The sequence below is a fragment of the Thunnus thynnus genome, chromosome 4 (assembly GCF_963924715.1).
Source record: "Thunnus thynnus chromosome 4, fThuThy2.1, whole genome shotgun sequence".
Lineage (NCBI taxonomy): Eukaryota > Metazoa > Chordata > Actinopteri > Scombriformes > Scombridae > Thunnus > Thunnus thynnus.
In genome coordinates, this window is record NC_089520.1 from 28664712 (window position 1) to 28679504 (window position 14793).

The following is a 14793-nucleotide window of genomic DNA, read 5'->3' on the forward strand; positions in this document are numbered from 1 at the left end:
ATTTGGATATTTCAACACATAAATGAAAGAGAACACTCTATTTATGTTTGTGCATTTATCTAAAAAGGGAGTATGACGGGCTGACAGCAGTGTTTCCTCTGTAAAAGGAGGGTGTGGCGCCCTCAAACGCCTCTTTACAACAGCAAGCCACTTCACTTGCTGGCCAAAACGGTGGAGCCATCTTGCACAGCGTATCGGCAGTGACTAAACTCTGAAATTCGGACTGTTCGCTTGTTGTAAACCACATTTTTACTTTACTAAAACCCGCACGGAACAATTCTGTAACGGACCAGTTATCGTGACAGCGTAAACAAGCCAGCAACGATGTAACATTTGACGAAAACATTTCGACTGCGCTGTGATGTTGTTCCGTCTCTCGCATCCGTTGGAATGACGGTTGAAGCCATTGGTACCGCCTTTTAGAATGCGGAGCAGCCAATCACAGCTCGCCGACACGCTTCCACGAAGACGTTTTAGTTGTTGTGCGCATGCGCAGGTCAACTGGTAAATACCTCACTTCTCACAAGCTCGCAGGAGAGTGTGAAGATGGCGGTTGGCTCCGGCCCGCTGGATGAGCTTTTATTACACACAGAGGTGAATAAAGCGGTAGTTTATCATCCTGTACGGTCTGTAGAGTCACAACTGTCGTTCTTTGTCACAATAATCACTGGTAGGCACGAGGCACCCAGTAATTACATGGCTATAGTTCCGGGACAAGCGAGCTAATGTCCAGCTGGGACTTGGTCAAGACGGTTGCTGAGCAGGTACGCTGTAACTAATGTTGTTTTGCTCTTTAGTCTCTCTGAGTATACATGAAAAGCAAGCACCGGAGCAGAGAAAACCAGTAGTTGTGTCAGAGTCTTGCCCCATCACATCCAAGATTGTTTCTGCTCCTTCTAAACAAGTTGCAGTGCAGGGGGTCTCATCATAACCAGGTCCCCATGGTTCAACTACGGACGCGTCGACGGCCAGTACGGACGACCCTGGCAGAGCACTTGTTGTCAGTGGCGGTGTAACTTATCTCCCTAATCACCAGGAGAAAGTTGGCTCGTTCTCGGTGCGGAGTTTCAATGGGAGGCAAACTATGAACTCGCACAGTTCAGGAAGCGCTGCTGCCCCTCTGGTGGGGACGACAGTGACAAGTGGCACTGCGACATCTGTCACAGCTGTCAGCAGTGGACTCGTGTTGTCTAAAGGGCTGGCCAGCGCGATAATGCCCCCCTCAGTGTCAAACAGTGTAATTCAGACGCCTCTCATGAGCTCACAGAGTGTTGTCGCTTCAGCTGCGACTGTGAGCCAGGCAGCAGGACCCACTGTGACGCTCGTCAGGCCGCCTATGCAAACAGCGGGGTCGGGTGCAACTTTAAATGGGAACAATAATGCGAGCCCCGCAGTGGTTTCCAGTACAACAGGTATCGGCACGCAGTCTCCGCTTGTTAACAGCAGCCAGCCGTCCAACTCGGTGTCTGTGAGCGCAGGGTCGCACATAATCAAGGCAGAGCCACCCACAACAATAATACAGTCAGCACCGCAGCAGGCTGTCACTCCCGGTGCCGTCAGCGCTCCCCGGACTCCGGCTGCCGGTCCAGGCGGGATCCGACCCCCGATGCCTCAGATGTTGGCCCCAAGGCTTCCTCAGACCTCCCCGGGACAGCCTAGTGTACATAACATCCAGCTCCCCCCGGGTGAGTGAACTCACAATATTTTACTTTATGTGCATAGACAATTATTTCTACACTGGACAAGCCATACCAAATAAAAAGTAATTAATATATCGATAGATTGATTAACATCAGTAGAGAATACATAGACAGTGTGTGTTCCCTTAGACTTATCTATGAATAGTACACCCACTTTAAATAACACTGATGTAGGGCTGCAACTAACGATTATTGTCATTATCGATTAATCGATTGGTTGTTTAGTCTATAAGATGTCAGAAAATGGTGAAAAATGTCAGTCACTGTTTCCCTGAGCCCAAGGTGACATCTTCAAATGTCTTATTTTGTCTACAACAGTCCACAACCCAAATATATTTAGTTTACTGTCATAGAAGAAGCTGACATCAGAGAATTTGGACATTTTCTTTCTTAAAAAATGACTCAAAACAATTAATCAATTATCAAAATAGCTGGTGATTAATTTAAAAGTTGGCAACTAATCCATTAATCGTCTAATCGCTGCAGCTTTACACTGATCTATCATGATTTACAGTGACTGTTTTACACAGTAAATCACTAATACTAATGTACAACATAAATTGATCATGTTTACTCTGCATAGTGGCTCAGCTGTGCACTGTTTAATTTATATAGAAGACCATCGATTTTGACTCTAGCGATTTCATGTGATAATATAATTATAATCAAGCTGTCTCATATATTTTCTGACTTGCCTCAGGGATGGTGCTTGTACGCAGTGAGAGTGGACAGCTGTTGATGATTCCTCAACAGGCCCTGGCCCAGATGCAGGCCCAGGCTCAGACTCAGGGAGGCATGGCACCTCGGACTACTACGCCAACAAACATGCCTCCTGTCCAGGTGAGATCACACAGTTTGACTAGGAAGGCCTTTTTATTGGAAACCATTATTTTTCACTTTAGTGTAAAGGTCAGTATTACAGCCCATGTTCAGGTTGCCTGCCTCCTGCAACACAGACAAGCACCTGTTGAGTAGAATATAAGATGTGATTTAGCTCATTTATATATACATATGTGGCTAGTAGTGTGTTTGTATATTATTGTGTTGTTAAGTAGTCTTTATTAATGCAAACATATTCATCAGAATGAGAATCATCGTTAATGGCCAAGTATGTTTACACATATAAGGAACTGACTCCAGTTAAGTGGCTCTCAATGTACTTACAAAGAGTAACAACAAAACATAATAACACAACAATCTTCAGAAATCTACACAAGAAATGACTACATACAGGTGAAACTGTTTCTGTGAACTATAAACAGGATATAAATAGTGCAGATAAGTGAAGAGTGCACCGAGTGCTGAGATAAATATTAGATGGTAAAAGATATAGTAGGTGGTTATGTAGAGTATATGCAGCCTGTTCAGGTATACAGTAGTGAGTGGAATGTATTGCACATTTGTTTTTTATAGATATATACTGTATATAATCTAAAGGTGCAGTAGTTAGTATACAGTATCACAGTGAGTTAACTGTTCACAAGCGTGACGGGGGGTGGGGGGACTGTTCCTGTGTCTGGTGGTTTTGGTCTGTAGCACCTGCCAGAGGAGAGAAGTTGGAACAGGTCATGTCCAGGGTGTGAGTAGAGCTTGGCAATATATCAATATTTTATTGATATTGTGATATGAGACTAGATATTGTCTTAGATTTTGGATATCATAATATTATGATATGCCGTAAGTGTTGTCTTTGGTTTTAAGGGCTGACTTACTGTAAAGTGATGTAATTTTCTGAACTTACCAGACTGTTTCCTTTACTGTTTCCTTTACCCACTTAGTCATTATATCTGCATTACTGATGATTATTTATCAAAAGTCTCATTGTGTAAATATTTTGTGAAAGCCCCAGTAGTCATCCCTGCAATATTGTTGCAATATCAATATTAAGGTATTTGGTCAAAAATATTGTGATATTTGATTTTGTCCATATCACCCAGCCCTAGGTGTGAGGGGTCTGCAGGGAGTTTGCAGTGATTGCGGGCAGGTCGGCACGATAATCTTTTCTGCAGACCCGACTGTCCGTTGTAGTCTGTTCGTGTCCTGTTTAGTGGCCGATCTAAACCAGACAGTAATGGAAGTGCAGAGAACAGACTCTGACTGCAGTGTAGAACTGGATCAGCAACTCCTGAGGCAGGTTTTACTTCCTGAGCTGGCGCAGGAAGTCCATCCTCTGATGGGCCTTTTTGATGACTGTGTTGATGTTGGACCCCCACTTCAGGTTAGGTTTAGGGTCAGGGTTAAGGGTTAGATTGTAGATCCCAGAAAACTGAAGGAGTCCACAGCCAACACAGTGTTGTTGAGTATGGTGGGGGGCTCCTCCTAAAGTCCACTGTCATCTCCACAGTTTTGAGCGTGTTCAGCTCTAGGTTGCTGTGACTGCACCGCAGGGCCAGCTGTTCGACCTCCTGTCTGTATGCAGACTCCTCTCTGTCTCGGATGAGGCCAATGACATCTGCAAATTTCAGACAGGTCTCCTGAGGTGTAGTTGTTTGTGTAGAAGGAGAAGAGCAGTGGGGAGAGCACACATCCCTGAGGTGTGCCAGTGATGACTGTCTGGGTGCTGAAAGTGATTCACCTGCTGCTTCCTGTCAGGAAGTTTGTGATCCACTGACAGGTGGAGGCAGGCACAGTGAGCTGGGTGAGTTTGGTGAGGAGGACTTCTGGGATGATGTTGTTGAAAGCCGAGCTGAAGTCCACGAACAAGATCCTTGCATACGTCCCGGGAGAGTCGAGGTGTTGCAAGATGTAGTGCAGTTCCGTGTTGACTGCATCATCCACTGACCTGTTTGCCGGGTAGGCAAACTGCAGGGGGTCCTGTAGGGGGCCTGTGATGTCCTTCAGGTGGGTCAACACCAGTTGTTCAAAGGACTTCATGACCACAGACATCAAGGCAACGGTGCTGTAGTCGTTCAGTCCAGTGATGGAGGGTTTCTTGGGGACCGGGATGATAGTGGAGCTTTTGAAGCAGGAGGGGACTTCACACAGCTCCAGTGATCTGTTGAAGATCCGTGTGAAGATAGGGACCAGCTGGTCAGCGCAGACTTTCAGACAGGAGCATGACACACCGTCTGTGCCTGGTGCCTTCCTGATCTTCTGTCTCTGAAAGAGCTGACACACATCCTCTTCACAGGCCGTCAGTGCTGGTGGGGAGTCGGGGGAGGGGAGGGGTGATAGCAAGGGGATGCAGTTGGTTGTGTGATGTCTGAGTTGGAGCGGTTGAGGGGTGTGAAAGTGAGCCGATCAAACCTGCAGTAAAACACATTAAAGTCGTCGGCCAGCTGATGGTTCTCTACAGGAGATTAAGGAGATATAGCCCTTTATTTCTGAATTTAGAAGAATGGAATAGGTAGATTTCTGGTTTGACGAAACTACGTTTCTCTCTGTCAGGCTCCTGGAAACACCATCATCAGCAGACAAGTGGCTCCCACCACCATCGTCCGACAGGGCTGTCCAACTCCAACGTCACTGTCTGCGACTACCACTCTTCACAGACCTCCTATCCTTCAGGTAACCTCATCTGTTTGTGTCAAATCATTTCTGATAGTGTTTATTTGGCTTGTTGAACATTGTTTTGTGTCCATTACTTGTATGAGCTGCAGACTTTTACACTTGCACATATTATTAGGCACTTAAACCACAGAATGTAAACATACCTGATTAGATTGATTGATTAGAAATGTAAAGCAGGGTTAGCATATACCCTAATATTACAAGTTCATGTGTCAAAGTGACACTAGAATGATTTTATGAGTTTTACATTTTCTAGAGGATATGTTAATTTGGTGCTCAGTGTGAATAAATGTGTTAATTCTACTTATTTATACTCTGTTAAAGTATGAACCTACATGTGCACTTTCTTAGATATCATTTTGGGGTGAACTGTGAAGATTTTTTTTTTTTTTTTTCACTTCAGATAATTATAGAAATAAAACTAATACAATTAAGTTACTTGTTTTTAAGGGTTGCTACAAGAAATTAATAAAATTATTAGTTTTGACTGTTGGACATTTAGACTAATTGCATAGCTATAACTTTGTTGGCTCAGTCCTCTGTCTGAAAAAAAGCAAGTAGACATCAGATAGGAGTGGTTGGGTATGACAGAAATATGGTTCATGCAGATCTCTTCCTCTAACAACCTGTTTAAGTTTCATGAGTTTCACCATGCTCTGATGAGGGCTTCATACAAAATGTGTCTGCAGATTTGCCAGTTGTAAATAAAACGATCATAAAATGATTAAGGCATATGACCAGAGCGCTGCATTTTCCCCTAATATCTTTGGGGAAAACAAACACACTGAAGTTGGTTTTTGAGGAAGAACTTCTAACCGAAATTCAGTGCAGCAGGAGCACACCTGTTTCCTCTTATGAACTTTAAGTTTCTTTGATGTATTTGAGCAACTTTGAAACAGCTCTATAACACGCTCCGTGCTCTCCCATAACATTAAAAGCAGCCTTTGAAACATTTCAGCAACCTAAATAACATGTTATGATGATGATTTCTCTCTTCCTAGAGCTCAGTTGGGGCTGCAGTACCAGGAGTGACCCCGAGGACAGTCAGCCAAACAGCTGGGACCACGGTTACATCAGTAACAGTGAGCAAAGTGAGTAACGCCAAACTCAAGGGATCAGATCAGAGCCGGGTGTCTGCAAGTACTCTAACTTAACTGAAGAGTTCATGACATGAGATTTGATGTATAGCATATGCTTTCATCTACAAATTAAACTTTAATTTCCTAATTTTAATGTGATCTGTGTTTCTGGCAGGAGACAATGGAGAATGTAAAGAAATGTAAGAACTTCCTGTCTACATTGATCAAGCTGGCATCCACTGGGAAGCAATCAACAGAGACTGCAGCCAGTGTGAGAGAGCTGGTCAAGGACCTGCTGGTGAGTGACCCTTAAGAACAGGAGAAACACTATTTATGGTGGTAACCTGTCAATCAACATATTATTGAGGACTTTTTTCTAAAGGAAGTTATGAGATATAATGTTTTATTTAAAAGAAAAAAAATCCCTCTCGGTAATTAAAAGTGTAAAATCTTGAGTGAAGTGAAGCATCATCCGCACCTGCCAATATTACAACTCTCACTCCAGCTTTAATGTCCATATATTGTACCAGGAGGGCAAACTGGAGGCAGAGGAGTTCACCAGCAGATTGTACAAAGAACTCAACTCCTCACCCCAACCTTACCTTGTGCCTTTCCTCAAGGTAAGACGGCTTATATTCTACTGTTATTTTCATTGATATACCTTCCAGCAAAGATCTGTAGAATGTGTGGTACATTTTCTTGGACTTCAGAAAACAGGGAGTCATCTTTGATTGCATTTTGTAATGTTTGTCTGCAGAGAAGCCTCCCAGCCTTGAGGCAACTGACTCCAGACTCAGCAGCCTTCATTCAGCAGAGTCAGATCCCCCAACCGGCCTCAAGTCCAGTCTCCTCCACCTCACCCACCCCCACTACGGTGGTCCTGGGCAGCCCAGCCCCTCGCCTCACTGCTCCAATCAGCAGGCCTCAGCTCCAGCCAGGCGTCAGCAAACCAGGACAGACCCCCTCACTGGTAACTCAAAATTAAATATCAACTTAGATGTTCAGTTTTGCTCAACTCAACTCCAGTGATGCTCTGCGTAATTATAACACAATCTGCATTTGAAATGTTACCCTTTCAGGTTCTCCAGCCTCAGCAGCAGAGGGCAATATTGAGACCTCAGGTAACCTTACCGACGACCCCCATGGTGACTCTCAGGAATCAGGCCCCTGGCCGCATCGTGCTGGGACAGCCGCAGGTCCAGATTAAAGAGCTGCATCCAGGTGAGGATGTCAGTTTAACGGTACCTCTGGCTTTGCATGTGCATGTGTATCTTTCACTGGTTGGCCAGTAGTATTTACTGTGATTTGATGTAGTCCATGAACGTGTCGCTTTCCTTGTCTGCCAGTTCCTGTGAGACCAGAAGTGCCACTTGTTTCTAAACAAGTCTCTGCTGCAACCTTGACTCCAGCTCAAAAGAACAAGCTGAAAGAGGCGGGTGGCACTTTTAAGTAAGAACAAAATAATTCAAATCAGTTTTACCAAATATATTTAGTTTGTAATCACAAAGGTTTTAGTATTAGCATTACTTGTAGGTAAAAAATTAACTTTTGGGAAACTTTGGAAAATAAAAATGAAGGTACATTTGAATATTATTTTTGTTAGCATATCTTTTATAGCTTAAGAAAAAATATGAAGCAATATGTAGCTGTCATAGAGATTTCTCCACATTTCAATTTTGTCCGTTCTTCCGTGAGACATATCTGGATTCAATCTAGTGTTTGCTTTAATGCATATACGTTTACAGAGATGATGACGACATCAACGACGTGGCCTCCATGGCCGGAGTGAACCTATCAGAGGAAAGTGCTAATATCCTAGCAACCAATTCAGGACTGGTGGGAGCAGTGACACATTCCTGTAAGGACGAGGCTTTTCTTTCCTGCGCTTTGCTGCAGAGGAGAATGCTGGAGATAGGTGAGACACTGACGTCATTGTTGACTGTACAGCATGCATCTATAAGCTCTAAGCCCTAAGGTCTCTCTGTGTTTCTGCTCCAGGCAGGAAGGTTGGGGTGACAGACCTGGGTGCAGATGTGGTAAACTATGTCTCCCATGCTACTCAGCAGCGACTCCAGAACCTGCTGGAAAAGGTTTCCCAAGTAGCCCAGCAGAAAAATGTCAATTTCAAGGTTTGTTTACAGCCTCGTTATGGATAGAGTTGCATTAGTACAACCTTTCCCCCCCATTGTTTGTTAAGATTTAGCATTTACCAGATTCTTGTAGATGTTGGATGTCGGTACTAAGACATTAAAGAGATCATGTTATGCCCCTCTCCCAGTTTTTCATATATTTCATATATCATATATATTTTATATTACATATTTATTTCATATATTTTCATATTTTGCATGTTTTTATGGTAAAAATCACCTATTTACAGCTGTACAAGCCATGGATGCAGCCCCTCTGTCTCAGTCAGCCTGAAACGGGCTGTTTCCTGTCTGCTTAGTGGCCCTCTCTTCTGATTGGCTGACTGTTTTCTGAGCAATGCATGCCCATGCCAACCACAGATAACGGATTGTAGCACACTGTAGCTAAGGAAAACCAGAGCTCTGGGTAAATCTCACTGGTAAATTGCAATGGTCATTGAGGATAATGTTATCACTGTATATCGAACATGGTTTTTACCTTGCAAATGACATATATCTTGAAATGTTTTGAGTCCTTATATCTGCAATAATCTCTCATACTGTCTTATTTTCTTTTTAATCTTTTGGTTCTTTCATTGTAATACTGCTGTCTGTTAACAGGAGGATGAAAATTATGAACAGAGCAGCGACGTTCGTGCTCAGCTGAAGTTCTTTGAGCAGCTGGACCAGTTAGAGAAACAGCGGAAGGAGGAACAGGAGAGAGAGATCCTCCTAAAGGCAGCTAAGGTACAGCAAGGCACAGACATCATAGGATATTGTTGAAATTCTGTTGAATAAAATTCTAATTTTATTACAAATAACTGCTTTGATTACCTGGCCAAAAGATTTTTGGTAGATTGAAACAACAGTTAATACAACCATCAAGACATGCACTTATTTACCTTGATTATAGTACATACAGTATATTACATTCAGCAGACATATCATTAAAGTTCTAGGTTGAAAACAAACTTTAAGTAGTTCAAGTTATTTTATGGTCAGAATGAAACATCTGTTACTTTTTAGTAAGTGTATTAATAAAAGCAGGTGTGTAATAAATGATGATTTCTTTGGCCTACATTTAGTGTTTTGGTGTCTTAAAGCTTTTCTACACTCCAGAGGTACTTTAATATTCTAGAAAGTTTGACAAAAGGTCGCCTGCGATTGATTTGGACTCACCCTCAGGTTGCCTGTTATGAATATAACTCAAAGGGCTTCTAACAAATGTACTGTGTGATAAATCAAATGGCAGCAGGGACAAATTTATAAAATCAAATAAAACTGCAATAACGATGTGACATTAAGAATTACATGATACATGGATTTAATGGGCATAACAAAATAAGTTAAAGTAATGAAATAGGTTTTTATTCAGTCTAAAAACCTTTCAGCTGTAAATGTAAATATTGATGGATATGTAATATTCAGCAGACTTCTGGCTTAGAATCTGCTTCACAAATTCTGAATGTTTTCCATGTGATTGTAGATATTCATCAATTCAAATTCCACAGTATCTCTAGTTCTACACAACCTGGTCTTTGGTCTTTCTTCTGCAGACATCATTTAGTAATGTGTCTCGCTTTTGGCCTTGCAGTCTCGAGCTCGACAAGAGGACCCAGAGCAGCTGCGTCTGAAACAGAAGGCAAAAGAGGTAGGACGAGAGGAGGAGGACAACCCACAAGTCTCCGTTTCTGTATGTTTATGCACTCTATGGTTCATCTCCACCTTGGTATGTGTGTGTGTGTTGTCGTCCAGATGCAGCAGCAGGAGCTGGCTCAGATGAGACAGAGGGAGGCCAACCTGACGGCTCTGGCAGCCATCGGCCCCAGGAAGAAGAGGAAACTTCTGGACTCTCCTTCCTCCTCTGGTACAGCGGAGGTAACATTCACCACAGTACTTAAACTGTGCAGTTTTCTTTATTCTGGGCCGGTTGTCATATACTGTATCACCATGCACCATTCTTAATCTGATACTCTTCTTTCCTATGTGAAGAACATCTCTTTAAATTACTTAGTGAGTGTGAGGAACAGTTGCCACTATGGCTAAACAGAGACAGTAAAGGGGAGCTCCTTATGCATGACACTTCAACAGAAGACATCAACATAATGTCGGGAGCTGCGGTTGTAAATGTCATTGTCACTTTGTCAGTATAAAATATCGTTTATAGAAATAGCTAATGTTAGAGCTAACAGTTAGTCTGTTTTTCTCCTGGGTGATTGTAGAATCCAGACAAAGTTGATTTAGTGAGGAACTGCGGCTGACAACCCACACTGCCCTGACAGAAACCTGCTGTCAGTCATCTGTGCTCTTCAGAAACCTGGAGAAAATAATATAATGAAGCTTCTTATTAGTTCTGGCAGATCAGTGAACTCATGCACGCTGTCAGCTGATTATTACATTCACACATCAAATTTAAACAAGTTACAAGTCACATTCAATCAGTACAATGAGGCGGTATTTATAATGTGACACTTTCACTTACGATGCTACAGCTGCTGGTTATGCTTGGTTCTACCTGCTACACATCACTGTTACTGCTTGTGTTGATTCATTTTCTCCTTTGACCACCAGACCTCCTTCTGCTCTAGATTTTTGTTTCCCTTAGTGACAGTGGACGTTGCCTTGTTGTATAAACTGCATATATACAGTAAATATTGAATGCATGGGCTGGGTTCTGCTCTGTTAAGTGTTTGGGAGGTTCTTTCACTCCCCGCTGTATTTGTTGTTTGGATATACTGGGGAGGGCCAACAAGAGCAGAGCTATTTTTGTGAAATAAGTGTCTAACCATTTGCTGTAATAAATGGCCCTGTGTCCTTTAAGCGTCTCTGGTGGGAATAGGCAGATAAAAAAAAACTAATGTCCAGGTAACAATATGTCCTTTATTTACTTGCTTTGTGAAAGCTTGCAATAATTTAATGAGTGTCTATTTGTACACTCGCCCTCACCCCCCAGTGATAATGCTGCTTCTTTATAATGTTCTTTATAAATACAGAAAACAGTCGCACAGTTGTGTTGTACTCTTTTAAGTTCAATGCAAATTGCTGTGGCAGCGATTAGGTAGTGTGAAAGTGGTTACCAAATTAAACAAATACATCTTGTGAATTACACATTACCAAACGGTGCTGTACTTCAACAGGATTTTAAGTAGTTTCTTTTAGCAGCAACAGAGGCTATGACTGCAAGGCTTCCTAAATAATCTACATAGCATTACTAGCTAAAAAAGATCCTTTACAAGGTTCATGGTGATTAACTATATGTATCAAGAAAGAGGCTAGAAACATGATTACATAAAGAATTCGCTCTAAAACACTGGCTACTTTCTTAACTCACCCTCATATAAAATTTTCATTTTCCCAATTACTCATATTTCTCATGCATTGTGTCTGGGGCGATGGTGCCCAATACACTTTGACATGTTACAATGTCTATAAAAGCACTAACATTTATAGACAGACAAATCTACTTGCACCATTCAAACCTAGAGGCAATTTAGAGTTTCCAATTCACCTGAACTAGTGTTATTTCAACCATTTATCCATCACTTTTAGATATTTCTACATTTTATCCATTACTTTTAGCTAACAATTGCATCCACTTCATTACTTCTACTCTCTTTTTCAACCATTTATACATTATTTTAGCTACTTTAACAATTTTAACCATTTGGCTGCTACTTGTTTACCTAGCTATTTGAATCCAATCAATCCATTAGTTTTACGTAACTATTTTAACCACAGCTATTATCCAATACCTTTAGTTATCTATTTCAACCATTTATTCATTATTTTCAGCTGACTGTTAAGACGTGCTGGCTTGCTAACTAGTTTCAATGCACTCTCACTTGCAACAAAGGTTCAGTTACAGCTGAATCAAAAGGTGTATATTTATTAAAAGAAAAAACAGGTTTCTGTTTTTTCAAACTGGATAAGCTACTTTACAGTCTTTCCATGAGCTCTGCCAAATTATACTTTGGGTCTACTTCCTGACACCCTCACAAATTTCAAATATCACATACCCACTCCCTACTCTCACCCTTTATTTCTGTCTGCTATCTGTCTCTCTTGGTGCAGGGATCAGGAACAGGTCCCTCTCTGTCTGGTGGTGCTGGTTCGTCAGGCTCCAGACCCACACGGCAGCGCATCACACGTGTCAATCTCAGGGACCTGCTCTTCTGTTTGGAGAACGAGAGATTCACCAGTCGCTCCCATTTCCTCTACAAGGGCTTTCTCAAATAGGCTTGATGTCAGAGAGGAGAGGAGGAGGAGGAGGAGGGGGGGGGGGGTGAAGTCTGTGGAGAGACCAACCACTCCCACTACAGAGCATAAGAGACTCTTACAAGTGAAGAGGAGGAGAGCAGTGACTTGGCACATGTTAAGGTTGTTCAGATATACCTGATAACCTAAAATACAAAAGTAGCCATATTGGATGGCCTCTCTACCTCCCTCCTCAAATAAGGCCTATTTTCTTGCAGAGCAGTCATGGACTTACTGTACAACTCCTTTTTGCAAAAATGGATTATATGTTTTATGAGGAAGGGTTTTTGTATGAACAAATGACTTATTGTACAATTATGCACTGTAACAGTAGTTTATTTTCTGATTATTTTTATGTGCAGTAGGCTTTAAAGCAATGAAAATCGACATTTGTTTTAATAGACCACCAACTAATTTTATTAAATGATGATTTCTTTTTCGTTTTTGTCAACTGAATTAGTTTGAACTCCAAACTGTGTAACCTACTGAGTTGCCTTCCTGACTATGAATAAGCCATATAGCCACCCCGAAGCAATTAACTCTGCTGTAACTCACAAAGCAGTAACTCGCTCTGTATCTGTCATCTCTGTTACCTTACTTGATTTTTTTTTTTCAGCATATTTATTTACTAAACGCAAGCTTAAATTAATGTTTAGTTATTTATTTAATTTCATGTGACACCTCAGTTGTTTCATGTAGCTTAAATTCAAAACAAAATGTGTGTTTACCTGCATAGGACATGTTGAAAATCTGTTTTTAAAAACTTTTGTTAGGTGTATAGATTTCAGTGTGTGAAGAGAGTTTTTTTTGTTGTTTTTAAAAAATCAGTTTGAATTGTTATTTGAAATTAGTTTGACTTGTGTTGATTTATAAAACTTAAACAGGTTTTCAGAAGGCTTTTAACCTGTATTGCTATACCAAACATACATCTACCTGAAACTGATTTCTATTTTTGTAGCTGCCCACCAACACACATTTTTACTCCTTCAGTGGTGACTGACAGTGTCCTCCAATCATTTCTCTACCTGCTTATATTTTGGTGTGCTACTGGACAGACTTAGACTTAGATTTTTTGGTATCTATGACTTAAGAAAATAGTTTCCTCATGTATATTTGTAAATGTTACAGCTAAAGTTTTACACACAGTTTTGTATAGACTTGAGAATTTACCCATCCATCAAAAGGAAAAATGCATTTTCTCTATTGAAAGGTTTGAATAAACAATGATTTTACAGTAACTGGTTTTGGTTTGATGTATGCAGTAGATTTCAGTGGGTCACCAGCGTTGTTTTGAATGTGATTGTAATGCACTAGGGGGCAGCATTGCATCATTAGAAGACCTGGATATGTACTGCATGTGGCACTGAGGATACTGAGTGTGGCTTTGTACATGAATGAGCTGAATGCCTTTAATTCCTTCTTACTCTACCTGTACACTGATAATTCCAGTTAATCCTCTAACATCTGTAAAGCCACATGCAGCACACGGTGTGTGTGTCCCCTGGGTCCATACAAGCATCTACTGAGCACAACTCCCATGTGCAGAACACACGGCTCTCAACCCAAAATGGAAACACACACACTCACACACAGTCTGCTACCAGTGTCCTCTTCTTTGTTGGGCTGTCTTGTTTGAGTCCGTCTCCATTATCAGCCTAACACATGGTGCATTGGCAACAGCTGCCACATCAGCTGCTAACATTCAGTACAACCATAGGCTGGAAATAATTAGGCCATTCTGCCACTGGGAGAGTAGCCTGATGTTACAATGATTGGGAGCAGCTTTCGTTTGCGCACCGACCAAAGAGGAACAATAAGTGTACATTTGGAGCCATCGGTGATGATCAGCCACAATTTCAGTTTCTATAATGAAAGTACATCTGGGAGCCAGTAGGTGGCAATAGCTCATTTTACCACATTACAGGATTCTGCTGTGGTGGACATGGACTGAAACTGCATCTTCATGTTCTTCTTTGTAGTTAATATTACCTAGTTACATTTGGTTGACTTAATTGTTCACATGCTTATATTTTGCTCTGCTGGGCACCCACATTACAGACTTCTAGGCCAAACTGTCAGGCATTTTGCACAACATTTGGCAAAAAAGAAACAGTATGGATT

General features: G+C 41.6%; 1 protein-coding gene across 2 annotated transcripts; it reads left to right on the forward strand.

Moving 5' to 3' along the window:
• Positions 1-178: 178 nt before the first annotated feature.
• On the forward strand, positions 179-13910 carry taf4a (TAF4A RNA polymerase II, TATA box binding protein (TBP)-associated factor). 2 transcript variants are annotated; one of them, XM_067588133.1, is made up of 16 exons: positions 179-764; positions 906-1685; positions 2401-2540; positions 5088-5207; positions 6212-6301; positions 6465-6587; positions 6820-6909; positions 7047-7259; positions 7369-7510; positions 7636-7738; positions 8035-8204; positions 8288-8418; positions 9040-9165; positions 10013-10069; positions 10174-10296; positions 12490-13910. In XM_067588133.1, the coding sequence occupies exons 2-16, from the start codon at positions 1085-1087 to the stop codon at positions 12652-12654; spliced, it is 2394 nt and encodes a 797-aa protein (XP_067444234.1). In that variant the 5' UTR covers positions 179-764; positions 906-1084; the 3' UTR covers positions 12655-13910. The 2 variants fall into 2 exon arrangements, with proteins under 2 accessions (XP_067444234.1, XP_067444233.1); XM_067588132.1 differs by having other exon boundaries at positions 179-1685.
• Positions 13911-14793: the final 883 nt, after the last annotated feature.

Coding starts and splice junctions, on each gene's coding strand:
- taf4a (XM_067588132.1), top strand. CDS start 1,085: ATGAACTCGCACAGTTCAGGAAGCGCTGCTGCCCCTCTGGTGGGGACG. Junction 7,511..7,635: donor GATTAAAGAGCTGCATCCAG/GTGAGGATGTCA, acceptor CTTGTCTGCCAG/TTCCTGTGAGACCAGAAGTG. Junction 9,166..10,012: donor TCCTCCTAAAGGCAGCTAAG/GTACAGCAAGGC, acceptor TTGGCCTTGCAG/TCTCGAGCTCGACAAGAGGA.